The 18,114-nt window shown below is 46.2% G+C and overlaps 1 protein-coding gene across 17 annotated transcripts in view; it reads left to right on the top strand.

Annotated features, from left to right (window-relative positions):
- CAMK2B (calcium/calmodulin dependent protein kinase II beta) overlaps window positions 1-17,761 on the top strand; it is a 205,379-nt gene extending 187,618 nt beyond the window's left edge. For 9 of the 17 annotated variants that reach the window (XM_080982405.1, XM_080982403.1, XM_080982402.1 and 6 more), the window contains 6 exons: window positions 239-367; window positions 1,557-1,685; window positions 6,664-6,739; window positions 8,681-8,775; window positions 11,289-11,523; window positions 12,496-17,761. In XM_080982405.1, coding sequence (XP_080838531.1) covers window positions 239-367; window positions 1,557-1,685; window positions 6,664-6,739; window positions 8,681-8,775; window positions 11,289-11,521 — 662 coding nt within the window. In that variant the 3' untranslated portion in view covers window positions 11,522-11,523; window positions 12,496-17,761. The remainder of the gene's footprint in view (window positions 1-238; window positions 368-1,556; window positions 1,686-6,663; window positions 6,740-8,680; window positions 8,776-11,288; window positions 11,524-12,495) is intronic. The other 8 variants (XM_080982399.1, XM_080982398.1, XM_080982396.1 and 5 more) reach the window with 2 other exon arrangements.
- Window positions 17,762-18,114: the final 353 nt, after the last annotated feature.

Here is an 18,114-nt window from a genome sequence, read left to right as displayed (position 1 = left end):
TAAAAGTTGAGGGACTATTTGCACTGAAAATAATTCTAGGAAGAATATTGCTTGCATTGCTACTAGGTTATGGAATGATGTAAAGCGACTCCAATCCTGTCAAGTTCTACTCCTTGACCCAATTCTCTTTGCCTGTTTTTCTAGTCCTTTCCTCCTTGCTTTCATTTCTTTCTGCTTGTTGCCTTTTGTGTGTGTTTTTGTTCCTCACCTCTCCCTCCTCTCATCTCTTCCACCCCAGCTGCAAAACTCTGTGATGTATTAGGCATGGTGAAAAAGGGCTCTGGGCTTCCTGAAGGCGAAGAGCCAAAGTCCTCCATCACCCTTCCATGCCCACCTTCAGGTGCTGCCAACCCTCTTCCTCCCCAGTGTAAGTAGTGTGGTGTCTTCAGGGATGTTCCAGCAGCCTAGTGTGGCAGCTGGCACTGCTTTGCCTCCCTTTGACTTTAATGTGCGTGCTCTACAGCTCATGTGGCACAATACGTCTCGGGGGCTTTTCCATAGCTTTTTTTATTCATAGAACCATAGAGTTGAATGAGGATTAGTTGGTTGTCTGGAGCAGGAAAGGGGAGCCTACCCCCCCCCATACTACTGGACTTCAAGTTCCATAACCCCTGACCATTTGCTATGCTGACTGGGGCTGATGGGAACTCAAATCCAACATTTGGAGTACCACATGTTCTCCATTCCTGATCTAGAGCAGCCTGCTGCTCATTAAAGGCAACCAAAAACTAAAGCATCCTCAACGGATGCTGGTCTGTTTGAAGATGCCTATCACAGGAGAATTCACTATCCCTCTAGTTAATTTATTCCATTGTTGAACTGCTCTCACCTGTTGAGAAGTTTCTCCTAATGTCCAGTTGAAATCTGTTCTTCAACTTAAACCCCTTAGGTCTAGTCTTGCCTTCTGGGGCAGCAGAGAATAAGTATTTGCCCTTTTCTGTGCGACAGCCCTTCCAAGTATTTGAAGAGTGCTATCATGTCCTCTCAGCCTTTTCTTCTCCAGGCTTAGCAGATCCATAAACTTGGAAGAACTGACTTTACCTGCTTTTACTGAATGCTCTTGGCTCTCCCTAACCATGTGGAGGCGATGCACAAGCTCAGACCACCTTACAAAAATCTTGCAGCAACCTCTGTGCAAAGAGCTTGCAGATTCGGTTTGTTCTATGCAAATAAAGTGTGATACACAACAAGGTTCTCACCTTACCAATCATGGTTGGTTTCAGCAAAACAAATAATGATCCCTAATTCAGACATAATTCTAAGCCAGGGATTATGGTTGCATGGAGAGGAGCAAAACAGATAGCTGTGTTCACAGTAAACCACAAAATAATGGTTTCCTGTAATGTAGGCATTGAGCTACTCTTTAGAAAGTGCCATTGCCGCCTTCATTGGTTAGAGTAGAATAGGAGACACTGTTCACCTTGAATTCTTTCTTAGTCGCTCTTCTTTATCTGACCCCTTTCTTTCCCTTGTTTTTCTAGTCCCTCTCCACTCTCCCATTCATTCGTGTTTTATTATTATTCTCTCCGTGCCTTCTTTCATCTGTCTCACACCAGCTGCCAAGTTGTCTGATATTCTAAGCATGGTGAAACGGGGCTCTGGAGCCCCAGAAGCTGAGGGGCCACAGCCAGCAGTCACCCAGCTTTTCCCAATTCCACTCATCCCAAATCCTCTGCCTTCAGATCGTAAGTAGCATGGTTTCGTGGCCTGCAGCTGTGAGCCCCACTTTGTTCTGTTCAGACCCCAGGGAAGATTCTGTTCTCTTTTATTACACTGTAGGTGTGAAATAAATAGCCTAATGGGTATTGCTGCATGGCTTCACATGAAAACACTTCACTTCAGTGGGTGAATAGCTACGCTTGTGTGAATGCAGGCTAACAGAGAAAGTGCATTAAATGCATGGCACAAGCTGAAAATCAAGGTTGCATTGTGGGAGAAGCATTGTGTTTAAAGCCTGGGACATTGCAGATACTGATTTACAATGCTCTTGCTGTGTGTTTAAACAAATATGGGCATGGGACTGGGCATTTTCCCTCCATCTTTCCTCCCAGAGGTCCAAACACTGCAGTTGTTCTCCTCTCCATCCAGTTGGAGGCATGTTGTTTGAAGAAAGGTTCAGGCCGGAGGGTGCAGTAGGGTGCACGCAGTGGCGTAGCGTGGGGGGTGCAGGGGGGGCCGGCCGCACCGGGCGCAACATCTGGGGGTTAGGGTTAGGGGGCACAAATCCACAGGTTAGGGGGCGCAAATCCACGGGTTAGGGGGCGCAAATTACTTGCCTTGCCCCGGGTGCTGACAACCCACGCTACGCCACTGGGTGCACGTCCTACTTCCTCCCTAAAGCCAGTCTGTCTTCTGCCTCAAGGGGATAGTCACGGGTTCAGTCACAGTCACAGTCCTGGTAAATATGGGAATCAAACCGGGTAGTGTGAGGTCTTAGTTTAAGACCACTAGTAAAGCCACGTGCCGATTGGGAAAAGCCAAATGAAAGCCATACTTTGGGAATTGTATGGTCTGATATTCTGATCTTAGGTGTGATCTCTGGCTGTGTTAGCACGTAGTGCTAAAGCATGGCTTAACATTAGGAAGATGAGCTGCAGCAAGCCTCAGGCTCACACGTTCCCCCCTTCTCCACCTGGGCTGGATTATGGCAAATGAATTACGTTTTCAAGGGTGGAATTCATTGGTTATAACGGAACACATGAATGGCTCCCATAATGCATGTTTTCTCAGAACTCTCATTTCGGGCTAGGTGATATCTGCTTTCCAACATCGTAATATACCGCCAGCTAATATTATGGTATAATACGGCATAAACTACATGATACGGTGGCATACTAAGATGTCAGAAAGTTGGCGGGGAGGAAGAAGGCAGTTGCCGGCCACGCAGACAATTAGCATCACCATGTGCGACTTCTGCCTCTTCCTATTGAGGCTGGGCGAGCAAAGCCGCTGCCTCCTCCAGCCCCCGCCCACCCATGCTAAGGCACCTGAGGCAGCCCCATGAAATGTTCTGTTCCCGCGGTTGGCCCAGCTGCCTATAATAGCAGTGAACAACATAAATCAGCAATAAAATTATATTCGTTAAAAAGTGTACAAACTGCATTACCAAAAATAGGTTCTGGCTGATCAAGTCTTATCCAAAGTAGCACACCTACAGAGGATGTTTTGTTCTTGCTGCTGTTGCATCGAGCACTGAAAGTGCACAGCTTTTTTGCTGCACCTAGTAGCAACTGCAGGGGAGATGCAGAAAAAGTGGTTTGTTTTCTCCGCGGGATTGTGAGTCACAAGGTCTCAGGCCATCTCCTTCCGGCCTGAACTTTCTTTCCCCTGCTGAAAACCTGGGAGTCCCGGGCAGCGGTGTTGGTTTACAGGGCTGAATAACAGCTTGGCACATTTGCAGCTGGAGGGAGACACCAGCAAACATGAGCTGAGATGCCACACAACTAGTTCTAGGACAGGGCATAGGGAGAACACTCATTTCAAAGCAGAAGCAGGCATGACTGGCAAGCTCACAGGTAAGAACTGGATTTGCTGGAAAGTTAAAGGCACCCCCCCCCCGAGACTAGGTTTATTTTCAAGGAGAAATGTGTAGCTGGATAGGATCAGGATAGTACTGTCTTTCGTTGCTTGCTGGTTTCTTTAAGGCTTAGTGCATATTTTCAACCTGGGCTAGTCTTACTATTAGGCAGCTGATTTTGGGTGTCATGAAAGGGCATTTTTACTGCCAGGCAGTGGCGCTTGTGAGATGTTCTGCCTCAGGTGCCAAAATAACTTGGCTGGCCTTGAGGACCATCCAACTTGATGAGAGGTGGGGGAGCAGCATTTCTGTTCCACTTCATTCAGCAAAATAGTTTCAACAAAATATTTAGGATCACTTCATGTGAATGAATTATCCATTTTGCTTTAAACTGCTTTAAAGAGTTCTCCTCCCTCTTTCCCAGAGCCATCCTGTGCATGTTTACCTGGAAGTAAGTCCCTCTGTGTTGAATATAGCTTCCTCCCAGATAAATGTGCACGGAATTGCAACCTCAATTCATTTTTCTGTGGGGATGGATCATTCTAATCCATACATTGGTGATTATGGGTGCAGAAGCGGGCAGGATAGGATGTGGTTTCATACATTCACATTTTTATGGGATGCAGAGGGATGCAAACAAACAGTAGGAAGTTCATTAGGTTTTTTTAAAAACATAATTTTATTAATCTAGATTTTCAAGATAGCCTGCAAAAGAGAACCATAAAACAAATATAAAACAGATCAAAGGCCTCAGAAGCAAAAGCAACAGTAAAAATACAAAAAGCAGTAGATATAAAATCATTTAAAATCTTGGGTAATCTTTATTTTTTAATGTCTAAAATGTGGCCACATTTTAAGGAAGTTCATTAGTGAGAGGGGCAGTCTATTATGCTTTGAACATAGTGGGGGCAATTTTGCAGTTGCAATTAATAGATTAACCCAAAAGTCTGTATAATTACTCCACTGGGGTTGTGCCTAGAATATATTATGGGACGTCTGCTACATGATTCACTACTTTTTCTTTTCTTTTAAAAAGGTAAGTGCAGCTGGGGGGAGCGATTCAGAATGGGACTCCAATGCTGGGGAAAGGAAAGGGTTACATTTTCCCCTTTGCAGCTTTCCCCAGGTTTAAACCCCCCCTAAAAAAGCAACTTTATTTGTCCTATGGAAACCTATATAGTAAGTTGTGGAAAAGGGCCTGCTCTCATTTCACATTATAGTGTTATATTCAGTGATGTCTTTGCCTTTGCAGAAAGTACTCCTGCAAGTTGGGACACCAGATTTTTGATGATACCTCTTATAAGCACATATCAGCTGCTTGTGAGAGTTGATTTACTATTCAGAAAAGAATGGGGTGTGGTGAAGAGGGCTGCAGTAGGGGTGTGTGTGTGTGTGTGTGTGTTTGCGCATGCACATGCGAGTGGGGCAGTGATAAGCAAAAACCAGGTGCCCTGATGTAAGTACTTTCCACTATGGCAGATCTACCATTGGATATGACCCAAACATAACAGATTTACTTTAAAGCCAAACCACTTAGAAGCTTGTTTTATGTTCCCTGAAAGAATCCCCTCAATACATACGCAGTATAAACATGGACGTACAAGTAGTCCCTGCATGCCTAAGAATCAGGAGTGCTCACAAAGCAAAGAATCAGCCCAGGTAAACTCAAATGTTCAAGAACAACTAACTGATACCTTCCCATTTGCTCATTTGCATGCATATCATCTTCTGCCATGCACACGTTTGAGAAACATGAGCTAAAGATTAACATTAGTTCAGGCAGGGGAATCGTCCTGAGCCACCTTGAGTAAAAGTGGCAAGTTTGCATTTGTACTAGGCCTGTGGGGGAGAGGTACCAGATCAAAGGCAAGATTATGTCAGTAGATGAAATTTAAAATGAACAAGAGAGAAGGATGTCAGCAGTATAATTATACCTTGAAAGAGAGGTATTTATGGGACCAATTACACAGAGCCCGGGTCCATGAGCTTTCTTGGATCAGTTTTGCTGCAAGCTGGGGAAACACAGGAGATCTAGGGTGAGTCAGAAGAGTTGTGTGAAGATGGAAGTTTGATTGAAGCATTCGATTCTAAAGCATTTTCGTGCTTTAGAAAAGGGAGCCAAGCGTCTGTTTCCGTAGACCATTAACACGCTTGGCAAGCCATATTTTCTAAGCCCTTGGCTAAGGTGGACATTGAATCCCTGTCACGCAGATCCACATGTGGCACTTTTGGCAGATGGGACCAACTTGTCCACAAAATGTGGGTGGGGTCTTTGTTGCTTGAGATTCTCCAGGTCTGCTAGTCTTCCTATGCAGCTCTCCTTGCCCAGTCGTACATATGGGTTCTGCACCTATTCAAACTTTCTAGAGGCTAGAATTTAGAAGGGCTTCCCACCTCCACCCTCATGGGTGCCCACTTCCCAACTTCCCACTCAGTTCTGTTAATGGGAGTCTAGGATCCAAGTGGGTTACGTCAAGGCACAGCAAGCGTGAGTGGAGTGGATTCTCCAGGCCCCATGAGGGCATAAGTTTCCAAATGCTTTTGCTCCCAAGAGATGACCTTGGCAAGGCCACTGACACCATCTCCGCCACTTGGGTTCTGCATTATTCATAGAGCTTGCTCTAACTGGGTCGCTTGGGTGCCTTGCAAATTCCTGCATCTCTCCAGATCTCCTCCTATATGTTCTGGTTACAGAGGTACTTGGCGGTTTTAGTCTGCATCATTGTGGGAGAATCGTGGGCAGTTTCAGGATGGGAGGAAAGTAATACTTTTGCTGTCGCGTGTTTGTGGTGAATAAGGGATCTAATATTGCCCTGCTGAAAGCTATCAGTATTTTCTGGTTTCCTAAGAGTGAGCCTGTATTTCTTGCCATATGTGCATCCTGGCCATTTGCATCCTGTTCTTTCAAGGTATGGTACTCTGTATATGTCATGTAAGCCTCCTTACAAGATCTCACAATGGAGAAGTGGTTCATATAAACTCCCAGAACAAAGGAGCGAGGCATGAAAGGACACTTAAGGCTGTTAGTTTTCTGCTAGGGCCTTGAGACCTACAGGGAATCTGCTCTCACTGACGTTGTGTATGTCTCCTCTTCCTTCCTTCCTTCTCTCTCTCTCTCCCCCTTCGGATCTTTCCTCCACTTGTAGCCCGCAAGCAGGAAATCATAAAGATTACAGAGCAGCTGATTGAGGCTGTGAACAATGGGGACTTTGAGGCATATGCGTAAGTAGACGGGATGTTTGGTTTCACTAAAATACTGGGCTCAAAACCCAGTTTTACATGTCTTCACATTCATTAATGTATACAGTGCCCTTCATCTGCAGATTTAATCTGGTCACTATGCCACTTGTTATTTTAAATCGGGGGGGGGGGGGACGGATGACCTAGAATCATAGAGTTGGAAGGGGCCTCTGGGATCATCTAGTCCAACCTCCTGCATTGCTGGAATGTGATGCTTGAACTCACAACCCTGAGAGTAAATCTTTACCACCTGTGCTATCTCAAAGCTACCTGTGGGCTTCCAAATGTTGCCACAGGAGGAAGTGCCATATCTTTCATGCCCCCACCAGGAATCTTAACAAAAAAAGTTTGCCGGCTAGTTTTTGAGCAGGTCTGTCTTCTTCGTGCAAAATAAAGGTAGCTGTAGATTTTAAGGTGAGGTTCTCCCATGCATTACCCAATAGCCATAGGAAACGCAGTTGAGAACATTGCACTTGCTCTGAAACATGGCAGCTGGGCTTGTCCTGGGGGATATGTTCCTCTCACTCTTGTCATTCAGAAATATGATTAGCCATTAGCTCACTGTGTCAACCAGTGATGCTCCCAATAAATAGTCTCATTTATTTTACATTCTACATTTATATCTTGTCTTTCTTCCACCATGGAACACAAAGGAGCTGTGCTACATGTGGTCCCAAGGCAGTCTCCCCCATCTAGGCACCGACCAGACCCGGATTTGCTTAGCTTCAGCAAGGTGGTGGCCTCGTGTGACTTTAGCCCATACCCTTGAACCCCCACAGAGTTTTAATGAGGACACTCTCCAACAAATTTCACTTTAATTACTGGCTTCTTTTTTTACCTCCCTCCCAATTGCCTTTATACCTGCCTCGCTGAGCCACTCTGTGGTTGGTATAGCCAAACAGTCTCATCTACATAGGAGTTAATGTTCGTAAAACTCTCTTGGTTATTCCTTGTTTGGCGTCTGACTTTTCCTAATTCGAGTTTGAGTATCACAAGTCACTTGGATTGGTCCCTTTCTGCACATTGATAAAATTGGTTCAGGTTTGAGTGGACCCAATCTAAAGGCACAAATTAGCCACCGCTTCCAAAGTTCTTGAGCTACAATCATATGAGCAAAGAGCAACTCAGCAGTACCTCTTTTACTGTCAGAGAAGCACATTTTGACATCGATAATCAGTTTCTTGAGATGATGTAGCCCAGCAGTTTATTGGATCATATTTAGTTGTTTATTTTGGATGTTTATTTATCCCACTCCTTTCTCAGTTAGATAGATCTTTTCCTGTCTTGGTAGATGCATTCTGTGGAACACAAAGGCTCAGGCTTCCTGAGCTTCGATGGAAAATGAAAGAGATTTCTGGGTATCTAGGCCTTTAGACCAACCCTGAACATAAAGGTAGAACATAGCCGTATTGGCTCTTAGCCACTGATAACCTTATCAGAATCAGAAGGATGTTTATTTGCATCAGCCACTAGCCATAGCAATAAAATAAAATGTACTGAAGATAGAGGTAAAAACTTAACACTGGAAAATACATTTTGGGGGTTTACACCAATAATCAAATAATAGATCTTATTCTAACAGCCCCTACTAAAAAACTTGCAGTTTTTGCTATCACCTGATCTTCTTGATCTGCTAGACGAAAGGACACAGTAGCAATGGTTGAGCGACCCGGCATGGACAATAGTAGAGGGTTAATAACCTCTCAAATCTTTATAAAGAGTGCAGCCAGAAGCACATGAGCCACTGACTCAATAGTGCCATCTCCGCAGGGACATAACAGTTTTTTCCAGCGGAATTTTTTGAAATCGATTTTAAGTCATACAGATGACTTAAGGGCTGATAACCCTATCCTCCACTGGCAGTCTTATGCCTCCATGCGGCACTGCTAGTAAGGCATCTCTCTGTGTTTCCTGCCTGTCTAGAAAAATATGTGATCCAGGCCTAACTTCATTCGAACCAGAAGCCTTGGGCAACCTTGTTGAAGGGATGGACTTCCACAGATTTTATTTTGAAAACTGTAAGTATATCTTGTTACATGTAAGATATGGGAGGGAGAAAGTCTTCCTGTCCACTGACAGGAGTTTTCCGCCACTTCTCTTCCCAACTCAGGAACATAACTGCGTAAGGAATGACATTTGGCAGCTCCTTTGTCCTTGAAAGGTTCCTACTTCTTTACTCTTTCCTTCAACCAGCTTATATTGGTTGTAGGGACAGGTGACATATAATAATAATAATTTATTTATACCCCACCCTCCCCAGCCAAGACCGGGCTCAGGGCGGCTAACAACCAATAATAAACACAAGTTGATTGAAATACAACTAAAAAAAAGAGATTAAAATACAACATTAAAACATTAAAATGCAGCCTCATCACAGGAGGAGAAAGGAAAAAAGAAAGAAAGAGGGGGAAGGAGTCAAATTGATTCTAAGCCAAAGGCCAGGCGGAACAACTCTGTCTTACAGGCCATGCGGAAAGAAATCAGATCCCGCAGGGCTCTGGTCTCATGAGACAGAGCGTCCCACCAGGCCGGAGCCAGTGTTGAAAAGGCCCTGGCTCTGATTGAGACTAATCTAACTTCCTTAGGGTCCAGGACCTCTAGGGTGTTGCAACTATAGGGTATTGTTGTTATATGAGGGCTTGCTTGATTATTTGTTATTTATAGAGGAAGTTTATAACCTGCTCTTCATCAAAGGGTGAATCCAGACTGTCACTATTTTGCAGGAGGGATTCAAGGGCATACTGAAACTTCAGGTTTGCACCAATGAATTGAAGTTCTCTGTCACTCCAGTGCAAACAGAAGACTTTCGCATTAGGAATATGATGGGAAATGCACTGAAAAGTGTGGAATGAATGAATGATTAACGGGAAGATACATAAACACCCTGCAAGCAAATCAGGATGAATGCTCATTAGTGTACTGTAAACAAATATGAAGGAATCCTCAGTAGAAACTGGCTGCAAGTGTGACTTACACACAAGTTTTGTGAAAGCAAATCAGAACAAAGGCTGATTAAATTGGTTGTCTGGAGGAGCCCCACATCAATCACCGAGTGGGCAGACCATAAAAATGTATTAATACCTAATGAACCAATCTTAAACAAATTCAACTGATTACCACATTTCATCACAACAGTGCAAGAGTGGGAAAGAAAACCTCCTCTAGTAAACTAACTCCTTAAGTCTCCTCCTACCCCTGGCTCCTTCCCAGGCAACCTGAGACTTCTTTGCCTTGCCTGTCTCTGCTCTGCCCTCTTCATACCACTGCTGGTTCTGGGATACCAGAGGGGGTGAGGAGCTGGTCATAGCAGGAGGGAAGGATTCCTTGGCTTCTTCAACAGCCTGAAGGCGTCATCTCTGCCTTTTGGCCCCACCTCCTATCCTGCCTCTGAGTCTGGACGGCTGTCTGCCGCAGCCTCTTCCTGCTCCCTGCTCCCTCTTCAGCTTCTGACACCTCCTCCTCCTCCCAGTCTGCTCCCTCTTCAGCTTCTGACCACTCATCATGGTCCCACCACCAATCCCCTGGCTACTGCCTCCCACCACTCCTCTGCATCCAGCCAGTCCATGGCACCCAGTGGCCTCAATAAATGTCTTTACCAGCTTCTTAAAACACATCAGGGTTGGCATCAACCAGAAATCTGTGAGCAGAGGGTGTTTCACAGTTGGGACGCTAATATAGAGAGCACCCTCTCACGTGGGTGCCACATACCACACCATCAACAAACATTGCAGTAGTGTTAAGAAGGTGTCTCCACTTGATCTCAAATGTTTGGGTTGGGAAGTACTCTGGTTCATTCCCTGCCATCTCCAGCTGAAGAGATCAGGTAAGCAGGTGATGAGGAAACCCCTATTCCGCCTAAGACCCCGGGAAGCATTGCCGGTTTGCACAGGCAATACTCAGTTAGATGAGGCAATTGTGAGGGAGCTTGCCCTCCTGACACAAGCTTTGCTGCTACTTGCCTGGATAGGGCTGGAGCAGGGTATGGCAGTGGGGAGGTCACGGCTGTGCAGTTGCACCTGTGGTTGTGCCACCACCAACTCGTTCACCAGTTCTCATAGTATCTTCCCAGGTGTTCCAGCCTAATTCCTTCCTACTCAGCTGAACAGAACGCAAACCCTTACTTTCTGGTGAGGACAAAGTAATCTAGTAATCAACAAGCAAATTCAGAGAGTTGCCCCCTCAGGGGTTGTGATTTCCTTGAAAAAGGGTGTGTGGGGGGAGAGAATGACCCTGTTTTCTTGCATTAACTGGCGTATAATCTCCTCTCCATTCATCCTAACACACTGCCATATCCTTTGCTCCTTGCCTGCATCCGTATCTGAAACTGTTGTCTGGTTCCAGAGCAGGGGTGGGAGCCATCACTCAGTGACAGCGTTGAGTTCTTATTTAACCTAGGTCAGGGTTACTCACTTCATCTGTTAGCACACAACAGCATAGGGGAAGGAAAGTAACTGTAAGCATGAGCATCGGCCCTTCTGCGACAAGCCCATCCCCACAAACTCACTCTCGTTTCCTGTTCCTGCCCTTCCAGTGTTATCTAAGAACAACAAGCCCATTCACACAACCATCCTGAACCCTCACGTGCACGTCATTGGGGAAGATGCAGCCTGCATTGCCTACATCCGCCTGACGCAGTACATTGATGGGCAGGGCCGCCCTCGCACTTGCCAGTCGGAGGAGACCCGCGTCTGGCACCGCCGCGATGGCAAGTGGCAGAATGTCCACTTCCACTGCTCGGGAGCACCTGTGGCACCACTCCAGTGAAGGTAAGACCAGGGGCGACTTGCCCATAGAGGCAAGGGGCACCAGGGCGCCATGTTCTGGAGGGCACCGGGGAAGAGGCGGAGGCTGGGCGCGGCGCCTCCCGGGATCAGCTCGCTGCCCTTGCCCGCCTCGCTGAAGCAGCGCCATGCCCGGAGCCTCCGCCTCTTCCCCACTGGAGGAGCCACCCTCTAGCCGCTGCCCACCTCCTCCAGCCCCGCAGAGCTGCCGGCAGTGCTGTAAAATGGTCAGCAACTCTGGGAAACGGGGGGGAGGGGGACGCCGGAAGGATCTTTGCTCCTTGGCGCCATACTTAAGATGGCCCTGGGTAAGACCAAGGCAAGGAGGGGTGGGGGGACCATTTCCAGCATTTTTCAGGAGGTGACTCTCAGTGGTGGGTGGGGACAGAGGCTAAACTAGGTGGTGAGGTGGTTAGAATCATAGAGTTCGAAGGTAGCCCGTAGGGTCATCTAGTCCAAACTGCTGGAATGCAGGAATCTCAGCTAAAGCATCCCTGACAGGTGGCCATCCAACCTCTGCTTAGAAACCTCCAGGGAAGGAGAGTGTGCCACCTTCCGAGGGAGTCACTTCCACTGTCAAACAGCTCTTACCATCAGAAAGTTAGTTGGAATCTCTTTTCTTGTAACTTGAATCCATTGGTTCGGGTCCTACCCAATGGAGGAGCAGCAAAGAAAGAACTTTGTTTCGTCTTTCATGCGACAGCCCTTGAGATATTTGAAGACGGTTCTGTACAGCAAACTACATTCCAGATGCACAAACGTCAAGAGATCTGCACACGCAGATTCCCTTTTATTTATCATTCAGCGAAGCAAGAAGCAGGATTGACAACACATTTAAGCCAGGCCAGAGTACTAAAGGAAGGCCCAGAGTCAGGCTCGGAAGTGGTTTGGCCTGCAGAGGGGGAACAGTCTCTGGCAATCGTTCACAGCATCTCTCTACCTGCTTGTGTCTTTCAGAGCTAATGCTGGATATTCTGGTTTCATCTCGAAGGAGACGGTGATTTGAGCTGAGCCGCTAGCCGGGAGCAGCGGTGACAAGCACGTGCCCGCATGCTCGTGTCCCCCCCCCCCCGTTCCCCTTCCCCATCCTCTCCTCTTTCATTTCCAGTGCCTGTGTTTGCAGAAAAAAAAACAAAAAAACCCTAATCTAAAAAAAGAAAAAATATATATATAAAAAAGGAAAAAAGAAAAAATCCAACCAGACTTGATTCTAAATAAATGAAATAAATAAATCAGCAAACCCAGCCGAACCAACACAGCTGTCCGACTCGCAGCGTGGCCACACTGCGCCTCCCAAATCCCCACCAACTCCATTTCTTTGTGTCCGTCCGTCCGGCTGTTCAGGTGACCAGGTGTTGCAATGAAAAAATGTCTCAACTTCAAACAAACAAAACAAAAACAAAAAAAAAGGCTCCACCTCCCTGTGTCGACCCCAGTGTTGAACGGTGTTAGTTTGTTAGGTGAAATATATATAAATATATATATATATATAAAAAACAAAAAACCCAGAAAAAAAAAACCTTTTACAGTATTTGCATTCTCTGCCAAAGCATGGGCCTTCTCCAGTGGTCGTGTTCGCGCTTGGAAGTCTGTGACCTGTGTTACCGTTTGTTTTTGCGGAGGATGCTCTTTCCGAGCTCTCGGGCTGACCGTTTATTTTCTCCTCTAGCTGTGGTTGTGGATTATGATGATGATGATTATAATTATTCAGACTCTTTATTTATTTTGTTCTTCTTTTGGCTAGAAGGTGACCCTTTCTGGGATGGGGGGTGGGGGGGTGGGGCTTTGTTTTCTGGGCCCCTCCCATGCTAACCCAGAGCCAGCGATTACCCGGTGGCAGTTGGCTATGGCCAGGCTGACGGGTTCTTCACGCGAAGGGTAACATAGCCTTAGAGATATAAAGAGGTCTCACTTGCAGGTTTTTTTGAATGTCTGGATTCTCATTGGCACTCACATTTCCCAAGCATCCCTGACCCTGACCTCTTGCCAAAGGGCTACCAACAGTTGTGTCGTCGTGCCTGTGCCCATGCCATGGCTCGCTTACGGTGGGGAAGGCCGCCCCGGCTTAATGGGGCTGGCTGGGACAGTCGTGACAGTTAGATTAGGAGAGCTGGGGAGGAGGAAGGTTGACACCGCTGAACCTCATCCTCTTTAACAGTTCTCAAAATTGGACTCCCTGCCCAACGGAAGGGAGCAGCGGGTACCTCCTTGGAAGGCATTTTGTCGGCTTTTGCTTTCTGAAAGTCCAGCCCAGCTTTCTCCTCTGTGTTTTTCCTTTGAGCAGAAACCCGTGTTGATTTCAAAGAAGAAAAACAAACACAAAAGGGCTGGTTTGCTGCCTTTGCGGATCAGTTCTCAAGTTTTCATCAGCCGCGAAGGAGGAGGGCTGGTCAGCTAAGCTTCCACTCGGCCATTCCCTCGCTCCCTCCAGCTCACGCACCCAGAGCAAGAGCCTCCTGGCAACAAACTCTGTGCAAATTCCTCTAGCAGGAGAGAGGAAACCACTTCAGGCAGCTTCTGGAGCTGACTCTGCAGGCAGCCCTAAACAAGCCAAGCCAAAGGGGGAGCGGGTGATGCTCTGAATGGACCAAGCCCTAGTGGAGGAAGAAGGGAGTTGCTGTCTCTTGATGGGTCAGTGCAAGCAAAATGCTGTGGAGCTGCAAACATTACCAACCACAGCTCCGTTAGGTCCCCCCCACCAACCCCGGCAAAAACAAGGTACAAACAACTGTCCTCTGCTTACTATGGCAGGTAGCTGACATTTGCCGAGAGAGCTGGGTGATGTATGAAGTACAGGGATGTTTGTTCTTAATGGCCCCCCTCCCTCCTGCCCCCTTTCATATTCACAAAGGAGACAGGCACATGCCCCGTTCAGCACCTCACTGCCCAAACGCTGCTCTTGCCTTTGGTTGATAGATTGGGGTGGGTTGCATCGTTGGCCTTGGCCGAGGCTACAAGGAACAAGTTTTGGAGGCTGGGCGGTTTCCCACTTACTCCTCCTCCTGCCTCTGCTCAGCATGCCATAAGCATATTTTGGATAGGTATGGAGTCGTCAAGCAAACCACCGATTGCAGAGTGGACTCTGGCCAGCCAGCAAATTGGCATTGTTGGTTTCAGTTAAGGGGTCGTCCAGTCATCTCTCCAGAACCAGTGTATTGGGGTGGGGAGATGCAAGAAAAGATTTTAAACATCAGGGTAGGGAATAAGGATAGAGGGCTTGTGGTGGGGGGCGGGGCAAAAGCACCATGTTTAAAATTAGGCAGTGGTACTAGGTGCTTTAGAAATCCACACCTCCCTCTGCCACCATATCAAATCAAGAGCTGTCATGTCTTCTTGGCACTCTTCTTTTGTAGTATGCTGCTGGTTAGATAAATCGCAGGTAATATGGCTGCTTGTGAAAGGGGTGAGGAAGAATGTCATGCTGCAGTTCTGGCTGTAGTGGGAAGGTCTGAAAAACTTGTATTATGGTGAAATAATCTGAGAAGGGCTCTTTTGTCTTCTTTGATCTTACTTGTGCCACCTCCCACCTGGCCTTGATTCACCTCTACCTAATGGGGTGTCTTCATATCTACTCTAAAAAGAGTTTCCTCAGGCTGTTGGTCAAACCAGTCGGGCGTTTATCTAGATGAGGCTTAGGAGGCGGTGAAACAGTTCTTTGTTGTTGTTCCAGAGATTGCTGCATTTAGTAACTCAGCCTGGTGCCCATTAAAGGGTATTGCCAAATGCTGCAGAGGGGGTGCTAACATAGAATAGAAAAAACAGGGCTATACAGCAGCTACTCAGGTGGATCTTTCCAGAGTGTAGAGTTTTAATTGCTAGAACACACTGCCTCTTATTCAAGGTTTGCAAAGTTTGGAAGACTTTATTTGGGTATGTATATACTGTTAAGAGCAGGACTTGCAGGCATTGCTAAAGCAGGGCTGCGATTCCTAAAGATTTGCAGGCTTGGCTGGCATGGGACCTACTGGCAGGCATTCTCAGTTCAGTCATGTTAGGAAGGCATTCCTGCTTCTGGAAAGGGTGGCGGTACCTAATGAAATGCAATTGCAAGATTTGCTGGTGGTGTTTGGACAGCCAAAGGGTAGAAAATTCAAGAGTGAATTTTCTTCAGTTGATTATTGAAGCATGACAATTTTTGCAGTCTCCCAGTCAGCAAGCCATCATCTGACGTTGCACAGGCATCAGTTACTTAGGTGAATTTATCTCAAAATGTTTAAATTGTGCAATTTCAGCATCATTGTGGGCTTGGTGTTGTTTTTTTTAAAAACCCAAAGAGGAGGAAACACTTAGGGATATGGGACGAGCATGAAGGTCAGTAGAGGCATGGGAAATGAAATGTGGTGCTGGTGCAGAAACAGCTTTAGCCCAAGGTTGATTTTGCTATCTTTTCAATGGGTTTGTAGCTCTGAATCAGGGCATCAACCACCCAGAAAACACACATTGTGATCCATTCAGATCATTGCTCACCCAGCTAAATAAGCAGGTCAGCACAGGAGGCTGGGCTTACCTTCGTGCCAAAGCAACAATGGTTGCTGTAAATTCTGACAATAGGAGTGCATTTTCAGGGCAATACTTCTTGCTATGCTTCCCATTTCCCTCCCACCAGTGCTGACCTCAGCAGCTGGAAGCATTGCATAATAAGGTAGGGGAAGATGCAGCATTTTGGATTTTTAGAACAGGTTAAAGATCAGACGCTTATGCCTTGCCATCGATGCTAATTTTCCGCAAAAAGAGGTGCCATAACTCATGATGAGCACCTCCCTTGTTCTCTTAGAATGGCAATGGCGCCCACCTGAGAGGTGCTGGAGCCGGAAAAAAAAAGCCCTGCTTGCCATTATTGCATTTCCATTAGCTACAGTTAGAGGAAAGGCTTTCACACTAACATGGGTGCACAACCAATACTCTGCTCATGTGAATCAATGGGCAGCAAAACAAGTTGCCAAAGGAACTTACAGATTTCCTATCACTAGTATTTTTATAAACTACTGGGTATATAATTGTGAGGTGGTGGTAAAATGAGGTTAATTAATCCAATTTTAGTGCTTAGGAATCACCCCTTCTCGTAAATATCATTGTTAACAGCTCTCTTTTGATTCCTACATGCAGATAATCTCTGTATGGGCACAAAGGATGTTTTAGTGGACTCTTTATAAAGAGATGCAGTAAGAAGCTCTGAAGAGCTTTGGGACAAGCAGGTCACCACAAATTAGTCTTCCATTATTACCATCCTACACCTGATAGATTATTCTTGAGTCAATGTCAGACAATTTTCTTTGGAAAAGCTTCCTCATCGAGCAGTCTGTTGGCTCCACCACCAAGACCATATCCATGTTTTACTTGGCAGAGGAGCCAATGTTAAGCCAGGGACCGGGAGTGCAAATTCCTCTTTCAACCACGGTTTGCAACAAGAAGATTGCTACTTTGGCAATGAATGGGGTAGTCCTCTCATGCAAAGGAGCCAGTCTTCCTGCTAGAAGCAACCTTAATGCAGGTGCATTGCTGCTGAAAGCTTCCTGCAGCGTGTCTTTCAAAGTGTCACGGCAAGAATAAAAGAAGTGCTCAATTATCAGGCATATCTAAATCATCTTCCATCCAACACTCTCAAAGACACCAAACTAAAGATGACCAATTTGTGTCTTCTCCACAAATCTTTCCAGTAGCATCTAACTAGGTCTCCTGATACCATTTCTCCTCACTTCTTCCTCTCCTGATACCATTTCACTGGTTGCTGTTTGTCAAGGGCTTGGAAACACCGAGATGATGCTATGCCTTTCTCTAAGTAGATGTTATCAGCACCTCACACAGAACGGTGGGTTGGTGGTTGCACCACAGCACTCCATAATATCTAGCTGGGCCCTCAAAAATGTATTCTCATTCATATCACACCACCTTTGCGTCTACTTGACCATCAAACCTGTGTTTCCAATTCAGCTCGAGTCCACATTCACAAATCAACTTAATATGCTGACGATGCATGCAGTTGTAAACCTCAAGCTGAACTCAACAAAATTAAGAACTGTACACTTCAATTTGAAAGAAAAGGCCGCACAGCACTTAATTCAACAGTAATGTTCTGTGCACTTCACTTACAGCCAATAGCTTTCTCATACATGGGACTATATTATATTTTATACTGATGCGTCATTTTATCAGATTGCTGCATTTATCTCCCCACCCCCACCTGGTTTCAAATGAATAAACAGTAAAGTTCCACACCTAAAACCCCTTCCCAGAAGGGTCAGGAAAACTCTGCTCATTTTAAGTGAAGCCCCCTGTGAAATGGTTTTCAGGATCCTCTCCTTAATAAGGAACTGCTATATCTTAACATTGCGTAGGAGCAAAGGAGATAGGTCAGCAGCACGTAGTCAGGGTCAAAAAGGTCTATACAAAGGAGTGGAAGAATCTTGCTATTAAGGAGGATTGTCAGGGCTGATATCTCATGATAGTTGCACAGCAAGGCCAAGGAGGGAATGCCAGGATACCGAGGCTCTGTTGCACAGGGTACTGAGAAGCTAATTGTGTGTGGCACAAGGGGAAGGGCTCAACACTTTCTGCAACCCTGCAGGATGTCCTTGG

This window comes from Podarcis pityusensis, assembly GCF_964106645.2.
Source record: "Podarcis pityusensis genome assembly, chromosome: 15".
In the NCBI taxonomy this organism is placed as follows: domain Eukaryota; kingdom Metazoa; phylum Chordata; class Lepidosauria; order Squamata; family Lacertidae; genus Podarcis; species Podarcis pityusensis.
Note: the sequence above shows the minus strand (reverse complement) of the source record. Positions and strands in the feature narration are given on the sequence as shown.